Source organism: Dipodomys merriami, unplaced genomic scaffold, assembly GCF_024711535.1.
Source record: "Dipodomys merriami isolate MVZ:Mamm:240054 unplaced genomic scaffold, mDipMer1.0.p SCAF_33, whole genome shotgun sequence".
NCBI lineage: Eukaryota > Metazoa > Chordata > Mammalia > Rodentia > Heteromyidae > Dipodomys > Dipodomys merriami.
This window is the reverse complement of record NW_027204826.1, coordinates 4,476,668-4,498,627: the sequence shown is the minus strand read 5'-3', so window position 1 is coordinate 4,498,627 and position 21,960 is coordinate 4,476,668. Positions and strand designations below refer to the sequence as shown.

Here is a 21,960-nt window from a genome sequence, read left to right as displayed (position 1 = left end):
CCATCCCTCACAGCCCTGGGGGTGAGAAGCCTGGGGGCCATCACAGTGTCCCTACTGCATGGTTGCCCCTGTGCTCCCAAGTCCAGGGATGCCATCCCTACGGCAACCCACTAAGGGGCACCTGAAGACATCAAAGCCACCACTTTACCAGCCCCAGGGGACAGGATACTGGCACACAGTCACCAGTCCCCTCCACACCCAAGGGAGCCAGGAATCCAGTCTGGCATTTTCCTGCCCCCTGGTGGCCACAGAGCACACTAGCAGTCCCAAGCAGTCCTGGTCAGCTCAGGGTGGGTGGAGCTATACAGAACCCTGGTGGAGATGGATGGAAAGTGGATGTAGATGAAGGTCAGATAGACACTTGCTGTGGGCTGCCGTCTCCCTCCTGTGGACTGGTCAGGGTCTGGTGATGCTCAAGTAGATGCTTGTGTGGTCAATGGACCAGAGCAACATTGGTGAAGGCTGGCAAACTGAATACCCTACCACTAAGAAATCTTGGCGAGGCTGAGGCTCAAGTGGTAGAGTGCTAGCCTTGAGCAAAAGAAGCTCAGGGGCAGTGCCCAGGACCTGAGCTCAAGCCCCAGGACTGGCAAAAAGAAAAAAGAAATCTTGGCCAGATCATGGTAACTGTTTTAATAGTAGATATAACATTTTAAAAAATATACAGGAGGTGGGCACTAGTGGTTCATGCCTGTAATTCTAGCTACTCAAGGCTGAGATCTGAGGATAGTTGTTCAAAGCAAACATGGGCAAGAAAGTCCCTGAGAGTTTTATCTGCAGTCAATCAGAAAAAAAGTTGCAAATGGAGCTGTGGCCCAAGTGACAGGACACCAGCCTTGAGTGCAAAAGCCAAGTAAGAGTGCTAGGCCCTTGAGTTCAAGCCCAAGCACACATGCACATACATGTATACACATGCATACGCACACGTACATAGACGTACACGTATATGCACACACATACACACATGCATATGCATACACACAGCCATTTCTGGCCATGCATTTTCTGTCCTCTTATATAGGTAACCCAAGTTCATCATAGAAAAATGTCATGTCACTCTTTATTGAACACCAGCGCCAGCACCAGCCTCCTCTCTCCAGGCACGGGGGCACGGGGCTCCGTCCCCGGCCGGCCGGGGTGCAGTGGAAGCCTGGCCCCCCACAGCTGTCAGGGCCAGCATCTTCCTTGGTGCCTGGGGCGGCGGCTCAGCTCTGCTCGTACTCCTGTTCACAGTAGCCTACACTGATGGGCTGGGCCTGGACACCTCGCCTGCATGGGGACACACAGATAACAAGGTGAACCCCACCTGTGAGCCCCCAAAATACCGAGACCACAGGAGCATTACCCCCCTTTCTACTGTTTGTCTCTGCACCCCACCCCCAAGTAACTCCTGTAGAAAAGAGGTAGAGCCAGGCACTGGTGACTCATACCTGTCATCCTAGCTACCCAGGAGGCTGAGATCTGAGGATCATGGTTCAAAGCCAGTCCAGGCAGGAAACTCCATGAGATGCTTTTTTTGGGTCAGTTGTGGGGCTTGAACTCTGGGCCCAGGTGCTGTCCCTCAGCTCTTCAGCTCAAGGCGAGAACTCTAGCACTTGAGCCACAGCGCCACTTCCAGCTTTTTCTGCTGATGTGGTACTTAGGAATCAAACCCAGGACCTCATGCATGTGAGGCAAGCACTTTACCACTGAGCCACTTTCCTGCCTGGGCTAGCTTTGAACTGTGATCATCAGATCTCAGCCTCCTCAGTAGCTAGGATTACAGGTGTGAGCCTCCAGCACCCGGCTACCATGAGACTCTTATCTCCAATAAACTACTCAAAAAAAATCAGAAGTGGTGCTGTGGCTCAAGTGGCAGAGCATTCACCTTGAGCAAAAGATGCTCAGAGACAGCGCCTAGGCCCAAGCCCCATGACTGGCATAAAAAAAAGATGTGGAACTGGAGGTGTGGCTCAAGTGGTACAGTGCTAACCTTGTGTGAAAAGGTTGAACCAAAATGCAAAGCCAGCAGTTCAAGCTCCACTGTGGGCACAAAATCAAACAAACAAAAACAAGAGGCCGAGGCCGGAAGGGTACTGATTGCTCCGAGCACCTCAGTCCCCTGTTCTTGGTTCTTACATGCTGGAAACACTGTGCAGGTGCCAGTGGATGGCAGTGGAGACCTGAGAAGCCCATGCCCTGGCATGAAGCCATGTTCTCTCAATCTCTCTTCCTTATCCAAATAAGCAACACACATAGAGAGGGCAAGGAGGCGGCCTAAAGTCACACAGCATGTAGTAGACAGCTGAGCCTCAGGCCCCACACTGTGTCTCCTGCTCAGCTCTGGTCCTCAAACTCTTATCAGTGGTGGAGTCAGGGAAATGACTGTGCTTCATGGACATCTCAATGGGGCCTGGGCCTCACTGGAGCCCACAGAAGTGGATCTCATTGCATTCCTATTCCTGAGAGACTCTGGATAAGGTATTTCACCTCTCTGTACTCTAATCTCTGACCTGCCTTATGATCTGTGGCACGAATCAATGAGGCAAGGCCTGCCCGAGGCTGGGCATTGGGCTCATGATGGTATACTTGTTATTCTTGTTTCCTCCTGAGGAAGGGGTCCCAGCCCCCACCCAGCCCGCTCACCTCAGCAGCTCACAGCGGAAGTGGGACAAACGTCTATAGGCGAAGTTCAGGCCAGTTGTTAAGTTGCTGCTCCACAGCCTTTCGGCAATAGCGGCTGCTCTGGGCCTGGGGGAAGAGGGATGAGTGGCAGGCTGGGGGAATGCTGTGCTCCCACAAGGAGGCTGGGCACCCATAGGTCACCTCCCTCCATGCAGGCCTGGACTAGCCAGGGCCAAGGGACGGAACTGATACTTCATTCACACAGCACCAGCTCAGCTCCAACTTCTTTAAAATGAGGACAGTGATCCACCTTTCTCCTCTCTGGATGAGAAAGGAACATTGTGGACTGGAACTGACAGCACTGGCGGCTGTCCATCAAAGGTAAACCCCGCCCACCTGGCCAGGCTTGGGGAGCTTCACAGAGGCCACAGACTTGATGTCGGGCACTGAGCAAGGACCCTGTGCCCACCAAGGCCATACTAGCTCCACAGACAAGTAAGGCCTACAACTTAAGCACCATGGGCCTTCCAGGTAGGGTTTGCAGGAGGGAGCCAGGGGAAGTCCCAGCCCAGGAGGACTAGCTGGGATTAAGGTGGTAAAGGAGAAGCCTTGCCTTAGTACCCAACTCTCCCTTACCAGAGCCTGGGGACCAGGTTTGTGCTGTCCACATACTCTCCCCACATGCAGGCCTCCCCCCCAATCACGAGGTCCTTCTCGTCTTTGGTACCTGAGGAAGAACAAGAGGCTAGTAGGTGTTGGGGGGGGACCTCAACCACCATCCCAGATGCCCTCCCCTCGCCCACGTCACCCTACTTCCTGGCCAGAAACATTAGGCAGACCTCTGTGCCCCTACCCCGCCCCCACCTTCAAAGGCCAGGGGCTCCACTGTGTACATGTCCTTCCAGTCAGGGCCGTAACTGATGCGGTTCAGGTACCAGGGGGCAGAGAGCAGGGCCCGGAAGCCAGCCTTGGTGATCTGCTCCATCTCCTTTAAGTACCCCACTGGCAACTCTTCCCGCCACACCTGTATAATGGTGTCCGGCCGAACCTGTCACCAAATGTCAAAGGACAGTCATGGCATAGAGCTGAGGAAGTTCTCGGATCAAGGGCTGCTGGCGGCCCTGGCCCTCAGAGGAAAAGGATGCCCCTGGAACCCCAGATGGCTTAGCTGAGGCTTGGGGGGGGGGGTGGAGGGCGCCCTAGGTCCCAGGTCGGAGGGGTGGTGTCTGCGGCATCCCTCCCTGGGGCCTTGCAGCCCCGCACGCCACAGGAGGAGAGGAATGCTGGCTGGAAGCAGGAGGCAAACAGATCCAAGAGTTTAGATGTTTCTGAAAGTGGGATGGGAGCTGGGACCTTACTGATAAACAAAGAAAAGGCAGCCTTTATCTCCAGACCCCGAAAAGCCAGGCCCGTGACTCAGGAATCCCATGGTACCGTGATTCCTTCTCAGTGTGGGAAGACAGAGGCGCTGGCACCTAAACCTGGGGGCTCACATCTCTGTGGCTGTGTGTGGGGGCATGCACACATGCATATGTACACACTACTACCTCAGGGCCTGGGTGATGCCCTTGAGATTTTTCACTCCAGGCTAGAGCTATACCACTTGAGCCACAGCTCTACTCCTGGCTTTTTGGTAGTTTATTGGAGATAAAGAGTCTCATGGTCTTGCCTGCCTGGACTGGCTTGGAACGGTGATCCTCAGATCTCAGCCTCCTGAGTGGCTGGGATTATCGGTGTGAGCCACCACACCCAACCCCTCTGTGGCTCTTCTTGAGGGAAATGGAGAGATGGCTGTGAGGGCTCTGACCACCAAAGCCTGGCAAGAGACAGCTGGAGACACCACAGGGACCTTCCTCCCCTTCTCTGCCCCCACTCACCTTAACTTTGTTATCAAACACTTCCTGCCACACCACGTAGCCCTTGTTATAAGAAGAGACTATGTCCAGCAGCCTGGAGAGGAGAGGAGCGTCAAGAGAGGGTCTGCTCAGCCCAGCCAGGCTCTGGGCCGTGTGCCGGTGCTCTGCGGTGGCGCCTGGCCAGGGGGCCTAGCCCTCACTGGGCAGTCGCTTCCCCGGGGCTGGGACCTGAAAGGACAGGACAGAGAGAGCCTTCGGGGGCCCAGAGAGTGGGCGAGCAGGGCCTGACTGAGACCCCCAGGAGTGATCCCCAATGCAACCCCCACCCCTGCCTTCCTCACTTCTGGATGTAGTAGGACTCCAGCTGTTTGAAGTCGTCGAAGTCCTTCTTCTTCATGAAGGCCTGGATATCAGGATTGGACCTCCTGAGTCATAAGGGAAAAGGAAGATTGGCGTTCTCACCTCCCTCCAGGCCCTGAGATTCCGCCTTAGCTTCTGCAACTGCCCCTTTCTAGGAAGAGCAAACAGTGCTGAGGATCTGGGCCGTCCCATGCGAGGAAGGCGTGGCCAAAGTGGAGCTGCAGCAGGGCAGGCAGGGTGGCCAGGGAAGTAGTCCTCAGAGCATGAGCGCCAAGCCTGAGGGGGCCTGTGTATCAATGCTCACTGCTTGAAGTCCCTCGGCTTTTTGGGGGGTTGGTCCTAGGGCCTGAACTCAGGGCCTAATGCTTTTGGTTTGTTCAGTGGGCTCCTCCAGGCTTGCTTTTTGGCTCATTATTTTAGAGACAGTATCTCATGGACTTTTCTCACTGAGTTGGCCTTTAACTATAATCCTCTAGGTCTTAGCCTCCTGAGTAGCAAGAATTACATGAGCCACTCTGTCTCTTTTGAACTAAGTAGATATGAGGGGTTTGGACGTGAGTTCATATTAGATACTGCCACCCATTAGCTTTGAATTCTGAGATTGACTCTTTGATCAGGCTATGTATTTATTTATAAATTGTTCATGCATGCTAGTACTGGAGCTTGAACTCAGGATTTTGAACTCTTGCTTAGCTTTTTCATTCAAGGTTGGCACTCTACTACTTTAGCCATCCCTCCACATCCAGCTTTTGGTGGTTCCTGGACTTGTCCACCCAGGGTCTTGAACTTTGATTCTTAGAACTCAGCCTCCTGAGTAGCTAGGATTCTAAGCATGAGCCACCAGTACCTGGCTTGGTCACACTATTTTAAGCCTTTATGAGCAGGGCCTGTTTTTTTCTCTACCTCAAAATTTCCCAAGACAATTATGAGCTCTGAGCTAGTATTTCCATAAATATCTCAAAGATAGAAGGGGGAGGGAAGGGAGGGTTCTACTGTCAGCCTCATGTTACACATGGTTCCCCTTTGGGCTGGGACAGGCCACTGTGTTGAAGGTTCTCTACTCTGAGCAAGCCACTGGTCAGCATGGGGTGGGTAGAGTGGGAGGCTCATACCAGCAGGTGAAATCAACCTCATCTCCTCCAAGGTGAAGGTAAAAATCTGGGAAGACGGAGCTGACTTCCAAGAAGAATGTGCTCATGAACTCATAGGTGTTGTTGAGAATTGGATTCACCGGTCCATAGGTGCCAGAGGGCAGAGAGCCGGAGTAGCAGGGAGTCAGTAGCCCTGGGATACCTATGTTAACAGAGAGCCCACACGTGTGTCACTCATACACAGATCCCATGCACCGTACCACATAAGACAAGTCATACAAAGCAACACAACTTTGCTCATAAACATCACGTGCATTCATACCTGAAGTTCACAGGCACCTGTTTAGTCACAAATACAAATAGGCCTACCGTCGGACAGAGCTGGTCACAGGCAGCTCACTGATAGCACAAACACACTGTGACACACTATTCTCAAAGGGTGGAGCCAACCAGCCCCATCTTTCCCTGTGGGGCCCCCATCACCACAGTGCTCTACGCTCCTCAAGGCCTCTCCCTGAGCTCAGGGCCCTTTCCAGCTGAGGCTGAGACCAAGTGGCAACTCTGCCAATGTTTCTTTAGTCAGTATTGGGAATTGAATACTGATCTTCCTGCTTGTTTAGGCAGGTGCTGTACCCCTCAAGCCATACCCGCTCATCCCCCAAAATCTTACTTTTTGGTTTGAACTCAGGACCTGGACGCTGTCCCTGAGCTTCTTTGTTCAAGGCTAGAGGTTTACCACTTGAGCCACAGCTCTACTTCTGGTTTTTTGGGTAGTTAACTGGAGATTAAGAATCTCAAGGACTTTGCTGCTAGGACTGGCTTTGAACCACAATCCTCAGATCTCAGCCTACTGAGTTGCTAGGATTATAATTATAAGGTACCAAAACGCCCAGCTTCAATCTTCCTTTAATAAGCCTTGAGCTTTGGGGTTCAATCTGGGGTGCTCACCCTGGGGTGAAGACCATACAGGAAATAGTGAGTGAGCCACAGGGGCTACCCTGAGTTTTCTTTTTCAGGTTCTGCACCAGGGGTCAGCCCTTCCCACCCACCCTAGGATGTAGCAGCCTGTATGGGCCGCAGAGAAGAATCCGCTTGTATTACAATAGTACAACGTGACTCTTTTCCTTGAAGTTGCTCTGAGAAGTATCAGTAAACTCTCTCCAACACCAGGCACCACTCTTACCTGGTCCCCAGGACAAAGTGTGGCCGGGAGTGTCAAATTCTGCCAGTACGCGGATGCCCCGCAGCCTCGCGTACTCAATGACCTCCTTCACGTCGTGGGCTGTGTAGATGTGCGTGACGGGGTTGTAGGATCCCTACAAGGCCCAAAATGCCCTTCAGACTCAGGGTCCTGATGCTCAAGATGTCCCCAGGACACCCCGGGCATCCAAACACTGGTCCACAGCCCCAGTGGCGTGGGGACTATCTTGAAGGTTCGGTCAATATGTCGTTACATCTGAGCAGCAGTCAGGGCAGTGAGGCGGACAAGGCGGGAACTGTGCCCACTGAACACTGTATATGCCAACCACTACTGGAGGGCTAGCTTCTGAAAGTCACAGAGCAGGAATGGCAGAGGCTGGACCTGAAACCAAGTGCTGTGCTCCAGAGCCACTGTTGTCCCGCTCTGCCAGTGGGTCTGGCTAAGATGGAAGTCTCCATCCTGGCCAGCGGGGCTCCAGGTGAATACCTACCTTCCGGGTGAGCTCTGGGAATGTGAAGCTCTCGTATGGGAAGGAAGGGTCGTCGACCAGGTGCCAGTGGAAGACGTTGAATTTATTGTATGCCATGACATCCTGCAGGTCAGAGAACAATGCATGAACCTCTCATACCCCATGGAGGGCGGGGGACAGGCTGCTCCACACACCCCACACAGTTCAACCTGCTGCCATTTGCAGGGAAGTGGTCCCAGGTACCATGGAGTCCTTCCATCAGCCTGAAGAGGAGCTGTGACTCAAGTAGCAGAGTGCTAGCCTTGAGCAAAAAAGCTCAGAGTCAGCTACCAAGCCTGATTTCAAGCCCTACTAGTGGCACATACACACACATGCACACATGCATACACACATATATACTTTTGCTCCACCATGCAAATAAAGAGAAAGGCAGCCAGATTAGCAGCTGACGGGGAAGACTGCACATCAAGCTCAAGTTAGTTAATTCCCCAGCTAGGCTTTGAACATAGCTTTCCTCCAATCCTATTCAATTTCAACTTAGCATTGGTAGTCAGAGAAGCCAAGTTTCAAAGTATTTTCTAAGCTGAGCACTGGTAGCTCATGCCTGTAATCCTAGCTATTAGGAGGCTGAGATCTGAGGATTGTATTTCCAACTCAATCAGGGCAGGAAAGTCCATGAGACTTTTATCATCAATTAATCATCAAAAAGTCAGAAGTGGCGCCGTGGCTCTAAGTGGTAGAGTGCTATCCTTGAGCAAAAGAGCTCAGGGACAGTGCCCAGGTGCTGAGTTTAAGCCCCATAACGGAAAAACACACACACACACACACACACACACACACACACAAGAAAACACTGTCTACACCTCTGCCAACAGCCTGAAGATTGGTCCATAGCAGCCAGTTGTACAGATTTAGGTGTGAGTTACATACATTCTCTATTCTTTTTTTTCCTATTGCTGTTTGTTTTTTTTTTTTTTTTTTGGCCAGTCCTGGGGCTTGAACTCAGGGCTGAGCATTGTCCCTGAGCCTCTTTTGCTCAAGGCTAGCACTCTATCACTTGAGCTACGGTACCACTTCTAGTTTTTTCTGTTTATGTGGTGCTGAGTTGAACCTAAGGCTTCATGCACTCTACCACTAAGCCTCATTCCCAGTCCTCTTTTGGTTTTTTAAATTGTGCTGGTCCTAGGACTTAAACTCAGGGTCTTGCTGTGTCCTTGAGTTTTTTTCCTTAAGGCTAGTGCTCTACCACTTGAGCTGCACCTCAATTTGCAGCTTTTTGATAGTTAATTGGAGATAAGAGTTTCATGGACTTTCCTGTCCGGACTGGCTTCAAACTGTGATCCTCAGATCTCAACCTCCTGAGTAGCCAGGATTACAGATTTGAGCCACCCAACACCTAGCTTCTCTCTTTGTTCTTGAGAAATGTGAAACTTCATCTATCTCCTGTCCATCACCCAGAACCCCATGCATGAAGGAGGCCTAAGGCCTGGGTACCAGTGTGTCCAGGATGGCAGCCAAAGGCAGGTAATGGCGCGAGGTGTCCAGCAGCAGGCCCCGGTGAGGGAAGCGGGGGAAGTCCTCGATGTTTGTCTTATTGATAAAGAACTGTAGGGACCAATCATTGCATGTATCAAGATTCAGTGTAAGGGTGAGAAAGAAACTCCTAAGAACTCTGAAAAGCCACTCAGTGAGATTCTGCAGTGTATCTGTCCCTAACCCTCCCTGACTCTCCCTCACCAATCACTATATCGTGTAGTACATCAGCCCACAGGCTATGCAGTTTCCTGACCACTGATGTGTCGTGTTCAAGCAGTGTGGCAGCTGGGTCATTATAAAATGATTCAAGAGAGCCACCTTCAAACAGACCAAATCTACCAAGCTACTCCTCCACTCACATCTGCCCTTGAGTGCTGGGGCTATTTAAAGCCACCAAAACTTTGTCAAAGGCACATTAAGACTTTCCCCAGAATCCTTAGTATCTTCCAGGCCTCTGGAGAAAATCTCAGAGTTTAAAAAGGAGCCCTTCTCACTAGGTGCCTGTGGCTCATGCCTGCCTTCCCAGCTACTCAGAAGGCCGAGATAATATGAGGATCATGGTTCAAAGGGCCTCGGAACTGTCCCTCAGCTCTTCAGCTCAAGGCTAGTGCTCTACCACTTGAGCCACAGAGCTACTTCCAGCTTTTTCCGCCTATGTAGTGCTGAGGTATCGAACCCAGAGTCTCATACACACAAGGCAAGCACTCTACCCACTGAGTCACCTTCCCAGCCCCCTGAAACTTCTTTCTAATGAACCATCAGAAAAGTGAGAAGTGGAGCTGTGGCTCAAGTGGTAGCACTAGCCTTGAGTACAAAAGCTCAGGGACAATACCCAGGCCCCCTGAGTTCAAGCTCTAGGAGCAGCATACATACACACAAAAATAAATAAAATGGAGTCCTTTTGGGACCCACACTCACCGTGCCCTCAGCAGATTTCCAAACAAGCTGGCTAAAAGTCTCCAGACCTGTGGGAAGTGGAAAGGCAGAGAGAAAACTCAGGGATGGGGAGATGTATTCACCTGCCTGACTTTTGAGGGGGCCAAGCACAGCACGTGGGCACACCTAGAAGGGGTCTGAAGACTAATGAATAGGGTGCCAGGAAGCTGGTCTTCATAGTTACTTTAAGAGGTGGGAGAAGGAGGGAGGGAAGGGATTTCAGTGGCCTCGTTGCAAGAAGGGGACCAACTCACCCCGCACACCCTTTTTATCTTTGTTTCCTGAGCCTTAAATTTGCAAAAACATTCAGAGAACGAAGAAACTGGGCACCGGTGCTCATGCCTGTAATCTCAGCTACTCAGGAGGATGAGCTTTTTAAGGATCATGATTTGGAAGTCAGCCAGGCAAGAAAGTCTGTGAGATTCTTATCTCCTATTAACCACGGCAAAACCAGAAGGCGAGCTGGGGCTCAAGTGGCAGAGCACTAGCCTTGAATAAAAAGCTGAGGGACAGCACCCAGGCCCCCTGAGTTCAAGCCCCAGGATGTGCATGCGTGCACACACACACAAAAGAACAGAGGGTGAGGTATGTGCTTCTTGGGCAAGATGCAAAGCAAAGAACACCTGCAGGGTTTAAGGCCACCTGTGGACAGAACTCACCAAGAACAAAGGGAGCCAAGGAAGGGCTGGTCTACTGATCCTTCTCCCAGACTCAACTGTGATTGTGGAAAAAAAAGTGATCTAAGATAGACTTTCCCAGAGCCTGAGGCCATCACTAGACTTAACTGATCAGGAGTAACCAGGGGTCACCACTGTTCATCTTTGGGGTTCAAGAAGAGACCAGGTCACTGGAAGCCTGCCCACCCCACCAACATAGTCTCTTAAGAGGCCAGCAAGGCCCACATGCAGACAGAACTAGTACAGAGTAGGATATACCCTCATACCAACTGGGGGTCATCTCCTAAAGACCCAGAAAGCCCTGTAAAGAATCCCAAAATGAGCCAGGCGTCGGTGGCTCAAGCCTTGTAACCCTAGCTACTCAGGAAGCTGAGATCTGAGCATTGCTGTTCAAAGCCAGCCCAGGCAAGGAAAGTCCATGAGACTCTGATCTCCAATTGACCACCAGAAGTGATGCTATGGCTCAAGTGGTTAAGAGTGCTTGCCTTGAGTTGAAGAGCTCATGGACAGCGCCCAGGCCCAGAGTTCAAACCCCATGACCAACAACAACCACAACAAAAAGAATCCCAAAATGAGTATGGTGAAAGGAGTGACACTGATCCAGACAGAGAGTATTCACAGACTGCTCTGTTAAATGGCAACTTTGTATAATAAAAAAAACAAACCCAAAGCCTCTAAATTTCAAAATGAAAAAAATCCACAAGACCTTATCTATTCAATCAGAGCCAAGTCTGAAGCATACCACGGGTGTGCTCTGATCCCAAGCACTCCAGCCCCTGACGAAGGAGCACCTGCGCAGAAGCTGAGAGAGGCCACAGAGGGGACCATGTATACTGATATCACACAGCATGCCAGGAGAGGCAGCATGATGACAAACTAAACCAAGATGCCGAGTTCAGGAGATGTTTTCCTCATCTTGTCACCAGCAGAAGTTTGAGCAAAAACATAGCAGCAGCCTGTGGCCAAGTCTTTATTTAGGAACTCAATCCTTCTCCAGCAAAGGGGGAACGGTGGGGCTTATTGTCTGCTACAGAAAGAAAAGGACATCATTTGGGGCTGGGAAGGTGGCTCAGTGGTAGAACGCTTGCCTTGCATGCATGAGGCCCTGGGTTCAATTCCTCAGCACCACATAAGCAAAAAGAAAAAAGCCAGAAGTGGCACTGTGGCTCAAGTGGTAGAGCACTAGCCTTGAGCTGAAGAGCTGAGGGACAGCGCCCAGACCCCACGACCGGACCCCCACTCCCTCCCCCCTCCCCCCCCCAGCCAAAAAAAAGGACATCATTTAACTTAAAAGAAAAATATCAACAGGTGCCAGTGGCTCACATTTATCATCCTAGCTACTCAGGAGGAGAGATGTGAGGATCTCAGTTTGAAGCCAGCCTGGGCAAATATGAGACTTTTATCTTTTTTTTTTTTTTGGTAGGTTGTGGGGCTTGAACTCTGGGCTTGGGCACTGTCCCTGCGCTCTTCAGCTCAAGGCAAGCGCTCTACTGCTTGAGCCACAGAGCCACTTCCGGTTCTCTAGTGGTTTATTGGAGATAAGAGTCTCACGGACTTCCTGCCTGGGCTGGCTTTGAACCTTGATCCTCATATCTCAGCCTCCTGAGTAGCTAGGATTACAGGCGTGAGCCACCAGCACCCAGCTAAGAGACTTTTTATCTTGAATTAATCACCAAGAAGCCAAAAGAGGAGCTGGTGTGGATCAAGTGGTAGAATACCAGCCTTGAACAAAAAGGCTAAGCAATAGGGTCCTACCCTGAGTTTAAGCCCCAATACTGACACTTACACAAAATATATTTATCCATTTATTTTGTCCAGTTTTCCTCTTCTCTTTCCCTTAAGAATCAGGATCTTGGTGCTGGGAACGTGGTTCAATGGTAGAGTGCTTACCTTGCATGCATGAGGTCCTGGGTTCGATTTCTCAGCACCACATAAGCAAAAAAAGCTGGAAGTGGTGCTATAGCTCAAGTGGTAGAGCGCTAGCCTTGAGCTGAACAGCTCAGAGACAGTGCCCAGGCCCAGAGTTGAGGCCCCACTAAACCAGGGGAAAAAAAAAAAAGACAGGATCTTGATATATTGAGCTCAAGTGATTCTCTTCTCTCAGCCTCTCCAGTAGCTGAGACTATAGGCATGTACTATTGTGCCTGGCTTAGGTTTTCTTTTCCTTTTTTTTTTTTTTTTTTTGTTCGATCATGGGGCTTGAACTCTGGGCTTTGGGCGCTGTCCTTCAGCTCTTCAGCTCATGGCTAGCCCTCTACCACTTGATCCACAGTGCTACTTCTGGCCTTTTCCATTTATGTGGTACTGAGGAATCAAACCCAGGGCTTCATACATGCTAGGCAAGCATTCTACCAGGAAGCCACCTTACCAGTCCCTTAGATTTTCTTTATAAAGGATTCTTGATGGCATGTGTTGAGTGGGAGCTGACAGGCAGGGGTGTGGCAGCCATCAGCCCCTCTCCAGCTCCCTGCCCTGTGAAGACTGTCCCTTGGGCTGCCAAGAAAGCAAGGCCTGCCAACATCTAGGCACTGCAGCATGGGGCTGGGAACTCTCCACCTAGTCTCCTTAGTGAAGCAAGCCACCTTGAGTGGGAGTTTTTGCCAGGCCCCCAATCCTGTCCTCCTACCCCACCAACACCAACTGTCCCCCATCATCCCTACACCCACCCCACTCCACCTCATTACCTCTAAGAGCTCCCCAGACAGTCTTAGACTCCAGTAAACAGTGTTCGTCATTTATGATCAGTGTGTCTGAAATGATCAAAAAAACAAAACAAACAAAAAACCTCATTAGGTTAGCTTTTTACCCTGAGACTCCAGACTAGGTATTTTATATAATCCTTGGAATTAAAACCCCCAGCAAGATCACATTAAAAGAATAAATAAATAGCTGGATGCTTATGGCTCATGCCTGTAATTCTAGCTACTCAAGAGGCTGAGATCTGAGAAGCATGGTTCAAAGCCAGCCTGAGCAGCAAAGTCCATGAGACATTTATCTCCAATTGAGACATTTATCTCCAATTAACCACCAGAAAACCAGAAATGGAGCTGTGGCTCAAAGCAGTAAAGGACTTTTAAAAGAGCTGAGGGAAAGCACCCAGGCCCTGAGTTCAAGCCCCACAACTGACCAAAAAAAAAAAATAGGGGCTGGGAAGTTGGCTCAGTGGTAGAGCGCTTGCCTTGCATGCCTGAGGCCCTGGGTTCAATTCCTCAGCACCACATAAGCAAAAAGAAAAAAGCCAGAAGTGGCATTGTGGCTCAAGTGGTACAGCACTAACCTTGAGCTGAAGAGCTGAGGGACAGCGCGTAGGCCCAGAGTTCAGGCTCCATGACCAGACCCAAAAAAAAAAAAGCTCACAGACAGAGCCACGGTCCTGAGTTCAACCTCCAAGACCAGAAGAAAGAAAGAAAGAAAGAAAGAAAGAAAGAAAGAAAGAAAGAAAGAAAGAAAGAAAGAAAGAAAGAAAGAAAGAAAGAGAGAGAGAGAGAGAGGGAGGGAGGGAGGGAGGGAGGGAAGGAGGGAGGGAGGGAGGGAGAGAGGGAGGAAGGAAGGAAGGAAAAGAAATCTTTCAAAGAGATGATGCCCCCAAGCCAGGCAGCTGATGGGTGGTGGTCAACATGGTAGCTCCACAGGCCTGAGAGACCTGAGGACTGGTACCTTAGCCATCCAGGTCAGTTTCCCCACCAAAAAACACAAGCTCGCATCAGTTGTTAGAAAACTATGGCCATCCTCTTAGCAGAGGGCCAAGTAGCAGTGGCTTGGGCCAGGATGTCTATTTCCACCTAGCGACCAGTGCCTGCTCTGTAGGCTAGGGGCCAGGGCGATACTTACACTTTTCCTCTGACTCCAAAGTAGGGAACTCATTACAGCCCGCCGTGGCCACTGACACAACCAACATGTTCTTCTCCAAGGCATGCCGGTTTCCTGCAAGGACAAGGGAAACTCAGTATGGCTGTCCTGCCCCTGCAAGCAAGGCAGGGAGTCCAGGCCCTCCACACAAGTCCCTAGCTCTAGCCCCCAATACTCGTGCTGCATGAGAAGGGCTCTGTATCTGCTCTCTCTCAGACTTTTGTAAAACTGGGAAGTCCTCATCTGAATTCCTGGTGAGCAGAATGCTTGCAGTGCTAGTCTGCAATGAGACAAAAGTAGGTGCTCTGAAATAAATGTCCCTTTCATCAAGAAAAGGCTTCAGCTACACCTGTGTTTGTTCTGACATAACTAATACATAGGTTTATTTGGGGGGGGGGTTCTTTTTGTTGTTAGAGCTGATGCTTGGACTGGGGGCCTTACACTCTCACTTGACCTTTACACTCAAGGCTGATGCTCTACTAATTGAGCCACAGCTCCACTTCTGGCTTTTTGGTGATTCACTGGTGATAAGAATCTCAACAGACTTTTCTGCCCAGGCTGCCTTTGAACCCTATTCCTCAGACGTAGTCTCCTGATTAGCTAGGGATTATAGGCATGAGGCACTAGTACCAGCCTGGTGTACATTCTGGTGTCATATAAGCTTTCCATCTAATGACTACCAGTATCTCAGTCAGCAGCTAATGTGCAGAACATGATCTCTGAGCTTGGCCACAAGCAGCCCCTCCCCCTACTTCCCTTCCTAACAATTTCTCTCTCTCTCTCTCTCTTTCCAGTCCTGGGACTTGAACTCAGGTCCTGGGCACTGTCCCTGAGCTTTTGCTCAAGGCTATCATGCTACCACTTTTCCACTGTGCCACTTCTGACCTTTTCTGTTTATGTGGTACTAAGGAATTGAACCCAAGGTTTCATGCATGCTAGGCAAGAACTCTACCACTAAGCCACATTCCCAGCCCAGATTTTCTTCTACCTAAGGAAGATTTCTGCTAAACCTTAGGAAGCCACCCAGCATAGCCCATATACTAATATAGCTCTGTGGACCCCAGTGCCTGCAGAGAAAACCGCCAACACCAAAATACCGATGCAGGCCTCTTCCCACCTGGCTCTCTGTGACTTCCAGGCTGGTCTGAGTTTAGTTCTCCATGCCTGAAATTAAAGAACCCCTTGATCGCTCTCAGTGACGCCAAACTGGCTGCCTGGCTTTGGTTGCTAGATTCAGAGGCATGAATATGATCCCAGAGGGAAGGTCTAGAGAAATGGCAAAACAGGAAGGATACTGGGTCATCTCCCAGGAGGTAAAGAGTCATAGTTGGGGTTTTCCACCTCTGCAGTGCCATGCTCAGCTCTGGAGGGAGCAAGGAACAGGCAGGGGACAGAAAAGCTGCCTCTACTTAACACCCACACCCCATGCCAGCCAGTAAGCACATAGACATATGCGCTATGATAGCAGGACTAGGAAACCTCAGGGGACCAGGAGTGCCGAGGGGAAATCAGGAAAGGCTGGTCTGAATTTGGATCTGCTGCTGGTCTTGGGTCCTGGGGCCTCCATTTCCGGCCCTGTAGGGTGGGAGCAGATTCTAGAACCATAGGACAAACAGACAGACAGACAAGGTACTCCACCGCCCTACTGAGGACCAGGGCCTTCAATCTCTGCAGCTGCCTTCTTTATTCTAAATGTGTTCTTCTCTTTGGGCTCACTGAAAAGTTATCTTTGTTTGGGGGGGGGGGAGGGCAGGAGAGAGGAGGGAGGGAGCATGGTAGTACTAGAGCATGAACTCACGGTCTTCTACTTCTATGTGGCTTTTTCACTCAAGGCTGGCACTCTACTACTTGAGCCACACCTCCACTTCTGGCTTTTTACTGGTTCACTGGAGATAAAAGGTTTTCTGGGACTTTCTTGTCTGGGCTGGCTTTGAAGCTTGATCCTCGGATCTCAGCCTCCAAAATAGTTGGATAAAATGCAGGAGCCTCTAGTACTTGGCTTTTTTTTTTTTTTTTCTCTAACTACCAAAGCCACATTCTCTAGTTGAAAAATCCAAATGGTACAAAAGCATGAACAACTTAAACTACAACTATAAGCATTTCCCAATCATTTCTACCTTGCATTCTTTTTTGTGTATGTGTACCACTCCTAGAGCTTTGAACTCAAGGCCTGAGCACTGTCCCTGAGCCTCTTTTGCTCAAGGCTAGTGCTCTACCACTTGAGCCACAGCTCTACTTCCAGCTTTTTGGTAGTTAATTAGAGATAAGAGTCTCACAGACTTTCCTGCCTGGGCTAGTTTCAAACCCCAATCCTCAGATCTCAGCCTCCTGAGATACAAAGGTAGGATGACAAGTGTGTGAGCCACGGGCACCTGACTCCATATTATCTTGTTTTGATTTGTTTTTATTGTCATTTTGGGGCCTGAACTCTGGGCCTGGGCACTGTCCCTGAGCTCTTCAGCTCAAGGCTAGTGCTCTACCACTTGAGCTACACTGCTGCTTCCAGCTTTTTCTGCTTATGTGGTGCCGAGGGCCTCATGCATGCAAGGCAAGCACTCTCCCACTGAGCCACCTTCCCAGCCCCGACATTACCTTTTTAATATAACTTTCATTAAAGACTGGCCATCTCTGAACCTGGAATTCTGAGAACAAGAGATCCACTTACTACAAAGTCCCACAGTTGAATTTTCTCTGGGCACAACTCTCTGGTCCCTATCTCCTTTCTGTCCTGTTCCTTCTCATCTTCCCTTCCTTCCCTGCTGGCCTGGAGATTCCAATCCAGCAACTCATGAACAATCTAGACAAAAGTCCCAACAACCTGTCTTTTCTACCATATCTAGAGGACAAACCTTTAACCCTGGATTAATACATGCCTTACATCCGTGCTCCAACCCTGGCTACTGAGTACTATGTGGGGAAAGGGAGAAAATCTTGGGTCACAATGAAATCATGGTCCCTCATCCTAGCTGGACTCCAGAGGCTGCCCTGGAAATCTGTCTCCACCAATGCTTTTTTTCTGCTGTCAATACAGCTTGTACCACTTCCTCAGGTCTATAAGCCTGATCTCCCGTCTCTTATTCTTACCAGATAATCAGAAGAGAATGCCACCTTTCCTCCTCCTCCTCCTAAAACATCTATAAGTACACCTAGTCTTCACCTTCCCTCTACCTGCACTAGGCTCTCCTCAGGCTCTTCTTGTATAAATTACACCTGCAAATTACTTATCTAATTTTAAAAATTAGCTTACATTAGTGACACAAGGGGGTTTATTTTTCCAGTACTGGGGTGTGAACTTAGCTCTCTAGACTTGCTACCCTCCCACCACTTTTTTCGTGCCAATCCTAGGGCTTAAAATCAGGCCCTGGATACTGTTCCTGAGCTTCTTTTTGCTCAAGGCTAGCACTCTACCACTTGAGCCACAGCACCACTTCTGGCTTTTTTTTTCTGTTTATGTATTACTGAGGAATTGAACCCAGGGCTTCATGCATGTTAGGCAAGCATTCTACCACTAAGCCACATTCCCAGCCTTCCTGAGTTTTTGCTCAAGGCTAGCACAGTACCACTTTGAGCCACAGCATCATTTCTAGTTTTCTAGTAATTAATTGAAGCTAAGAGTTTCTTGACTTTCCTGTCCAAGGTAGCCTAGAACCTCAATCCACAGATCTCAGCTCCTTGAGTAACTAGGATAATAGGAGTGAGCCACTGGTGCCTGGCTTTTTTTTTTTCCTTCAGTCTTTTTGTTGCTGTTTCTTTGGAACTCAGTATCTTATACACTTGTTAGGCTAGTGGTTTACCACTTGAGCCACTTTTAGCCTTGCTCTTTCTAGATTATTTTATTTGTCAGTCATGAGGCCTGGATGCTGTCCATCAGATCTTCAGCTCAAGGCGAGTGCTCTACCACTTGAGCCAAAGCGTCTTCCTGGTTTTCTGGTGGTTTATTGGAGATAAAATTCTCACAAGACTTTCCTGTCCCAGGTAGCTTTAAAACTCATTCCTCAGATCACAGCCTCCTTTTTAGCTAGGATTACAGGCGTGAGCCACCAGTGCTCAGCTTGTAGATTATTTTAAAGATGGAGTCTAATGAACTGAGTTGGCTGGCCTCAAAGTTTCTTCAGATCTCAGCCTCCTGAGTAGCTATAATCCTATCACAACCTCCTTTCTACTTGCTTTCAAAATAATTAAGGGCAATGCAGTCTTCAGCAGAAATATTCCTTCTCTTTACCAGGGGAGAGGTTAAAGGAGACTTGGATGTAGGACCAGTGAGGAGGGAAAAATTCTTTCAGGCTTATCTGTTTCTCTCCTGCATTCCCCAGAGGCAATTTGAAAGCATCAACTTTTGCAGTCACAATAGGGATCCGGTGGCCCTCAAGTGACCCTCCTCCTTTCCCTAGGACAGCAGGCTTATCCAATCTGAGACTTGAAATATAATCCTAAACAAAACTTCAAAGTAACTCATTAACATTTATCTGTCTGACTATAATCACTACCTATGCTGCAGGCTCAGGGAAGAAATGGGATGGAGGAGAACAAATTACAATCAACTGGGAATTCAATCTTATGTCAAAGATGATACATGTCAAATACAGATGATGCAGACACCAGTAATAATCTCGCTTCCATTCCTGAATCAAAGGGCCAAGAAGGTGATGGTATTATTCTGTTCAGAAACAAACAGCACCCCCAAATAACTTAGGGATTAGCACTTGAACATTTTCTCTAGCCTCTCTCCTCTCTTTCCCTCAGCCTTCACCCGTATCGCACACCGCAGGCCTGGATGTATGCCCAGTCCTGAACCCTGGCACCTTGGCACCTGTCATCCAGCCCAACTTCCTACCTGAATCACCTAGTTCAGCTAACTGTAGCCTCAGTCCTCCTTTTTTCATGCCGCTGGAAGGCAGCTCGTTCCCTTATGACACTGTTCTGGGATTTCGCTGTTTTAAACATGGACGGATCACTCTACTTTTTGCACAGCTTTTCCTTCCTTGTCTCACCAATTTTGAGGGTTTAAGTTCGACTACCCAGCACGGGCCACAGTCAACAACGTGACATCTGGAGGAAGTTTATGCGGCCGAAGGAAAGGATTCCAGACAGGCCGCTGAGATGTCGTCTCAGAGAACAGGAAGCGGCCTCAGCCTGGGAGGCAGGGGCTGGGGGCGAGGCTGGGGGGGGGGGGGGGAGCTGCACAGAGGGCCGGGAGAAAGGGGCGTGGTGGTCAGAGGGGGGGGCACAAGCCTCGGGCGGCGGGGGTCGGTCCCGCAGCCCGGGACCGAGGTGGTAGGGGAGGCCCACCTGAGTGGCTGGGTCGAGGCCACGAGCCGGAACCGAAGAGCAGGTTGCGGTAGCGTTGGAAGGCCTCGTCGAGGACGATGCAGCCGGGCTGCGCGGCCGAACTGCCATGGTACCGGAACTGGAAGTTGTTGGGGTACAGGGTGTAACGCCGGTAGTGGGTCTGGATGTATTGGGGCCAGGGCCACAGGGCCGCCCCGCGACCCGCGGTCGCTGCCGCCAGCAGCAGCGAAAACCAAAGGCAGGAGGCGGCCATGGCCTCTCTCCCAGCGCCGCCCGAGTCACGTGAGGCCCTGGTCAGGTGAGCGGAGCCCACGTGACAACGGGCGGACACGTGACCCGCAGCAAGGCCTGCTCCCCGACGCGCTGGAGGTCCGGGATGCGCACGGCCTGGTGTGCGCACAGCCAGCGGGCGTGGGTCACTGTCAGGCGCGCAGGGGGCGGGGCTAGCTTGGGGTGGGGTGTGAGATGAGTGACAGGGGCGTGGCCGCGGGGGTGGGGCTGCCTGGGCCAGAGTGACAGGGGGCGTGGCTGCAAGGGAGGGGCGGGGATAGGCGTGAGTGAGGAGAGGCTTGTCCTTGGGGGAGAAGCCGTGGGTGACTGAGGGGGAGGCGGGCTCTCTGGTGTGTGTGTGGGCGGGGGGTGGGGGGGGGGAGTGACGGGGAATCCCTGAGAGGGAAGAGGTTCTGAGTTCAAGCCCCAGTATTGGCACACACAGACGCACAAAATTTTGGGCATAGTAAAGTACATTCAACCATTCTGTCTCTAACCTGTGTATCAACCAGAAACTTAATAGCTACAGTAGGTTTAACACGATCGTAATCCAAAATGAATGTGCAGAAGTTAGCATAGACAAAATAGTAATGGTTTAAATGAGCAGGTTTTTTTTTTTTAATTTTTTTTGCGGAGTGTATACAAGCTTTTTTTCTTTTGTTTTTGTTGGTTGTGGGGCCTGAACTCTGGGCCTGGGTGCTGTCCCTCAGCTTCTTTTTGCTCAAGGCTAGCACTGTATCACTTGGTCCACAGTGCCACTTGCAGATTTTTCTGTTTATGTAGTACTAAGGAATTGAACCCAAGGATTCATGCATGCTGGGCAAGCCCTCTACCACTAAGCCACATTCCCAGCTCTGTATATAAGTTTCAATCCCTAGCACCCTCAAATTTAATCAATTAAGTTAAAAATACTTGTTAAGTGAATGCCAGAAGGGGCTGAATATCTCCTCCCTGTTTTATCACCCACTTACCATTTACAGCTTAGCCTAGACCAGAGCTATGAAGGGAATTCAGCTGTGAGACAGTAAATTCCTCTATGCTTGGGGTGGAGGGATTGGGGCAGCTACGCATGCTGGCCAGTTACTTCCAGTGAACAGCACTTGTTTTGCATATGTGATGTGAGAGGCTCCACCATGTGTCCCTGCCTCTCACATGCTCTACAGGGCACCCTCATTTTAGCCTTTTTCATCAGGGTCCCTGGCTCTCAGGCCTCATGCTGCATGTGACCTTTGTATCCTTGCTTCCTGAGCCAGGGTTCTGTGTGCAGGAAGTGCAGGGCCTGTGTTTGTTGATGGAGCCACGGAACCGTCTCTGGACAAGGCTAAGACCCAGAAGGAAAAGCTGCATGGCTGGTTCACTTGAGGATCTCCCGGGCCTGGAAAAAACCCAACCACTTAGCAGACATTTGATGAATATGTTCTGTATGAAGAGCAAACCTAAGGACAGAGATCTCAGAAGACTCCAGCAATTCCAGGCTTAGGAAATGAATCAGGGTCAGAGGGTGAGGGGAACAACTGTGACCAGATTTCTTCCTCTTCCTCCTCCTCCTCCCTTCTCCTTCCTTCCTATCTTCTTTTTCATTTCCTTCCTCCTCTTTTTTTTTTTTTTTTGTGTGTGTGTGCCAGTCCTGTAGTTTGAACTCAGGCCTTGGGCACTGTCCCTGAGCTTCTTTTGCTCAAGGCTAGCAAGCTACCACTTGAGCCACAGCTCTACTTCTGGCTTTTTCTGTGGTACTGAGGAATTGAACTCAGGGCTTCATGAATGCTAGGCAAGTATTCTACCATTAAGCAACCTTCCCAGCCCCTCTCAGCTTTATTTCAGG

The 21,960-nt window shown here is 50.2% G+C and overlaps 1 protein-coding gene across 1 annotated transcript; it reads right to left on the bottom strand.

The window, feature by feature from the left end:
* Nucleotides 1-618: 618 nt before the first annotated feature.
* Hexa (hexosaminidase subunit alpha) lies at nt 619-20,158 on the bottom strand. The gene is made up of 14 exons (XM_070042943.1): nt 19,869-20,158; nt 14,562-14,654; nt 13,415-13,480; nt 10,036-10,082; nt 9,076-9,186; nt 7,603-7,704; nt 7,095-7,227; nt 5,933-6,113; nt 4,802-4,885; nt 4,482-4,554; nt 3,469-3,652; nt 3,241-3,331; nt 2,626-2,730; nt 619-1,269 (listed from the first exon to the last, which is right to left on the bottom strand). Exons 1-14 carry the CDS (start codon nt 20,119-20,121, stop codon nt 1,206-1,208), a joined length of 1,587 nt encoding a protein of 528 aa, XP_069899044.1. The 5' UTR covers nt 20,122-20,158; the 3' UTR covers nt 619-1,205.
* Between the last annotated feature and the right edge of the window lie 1,802 nt (nt 20,159-21,960).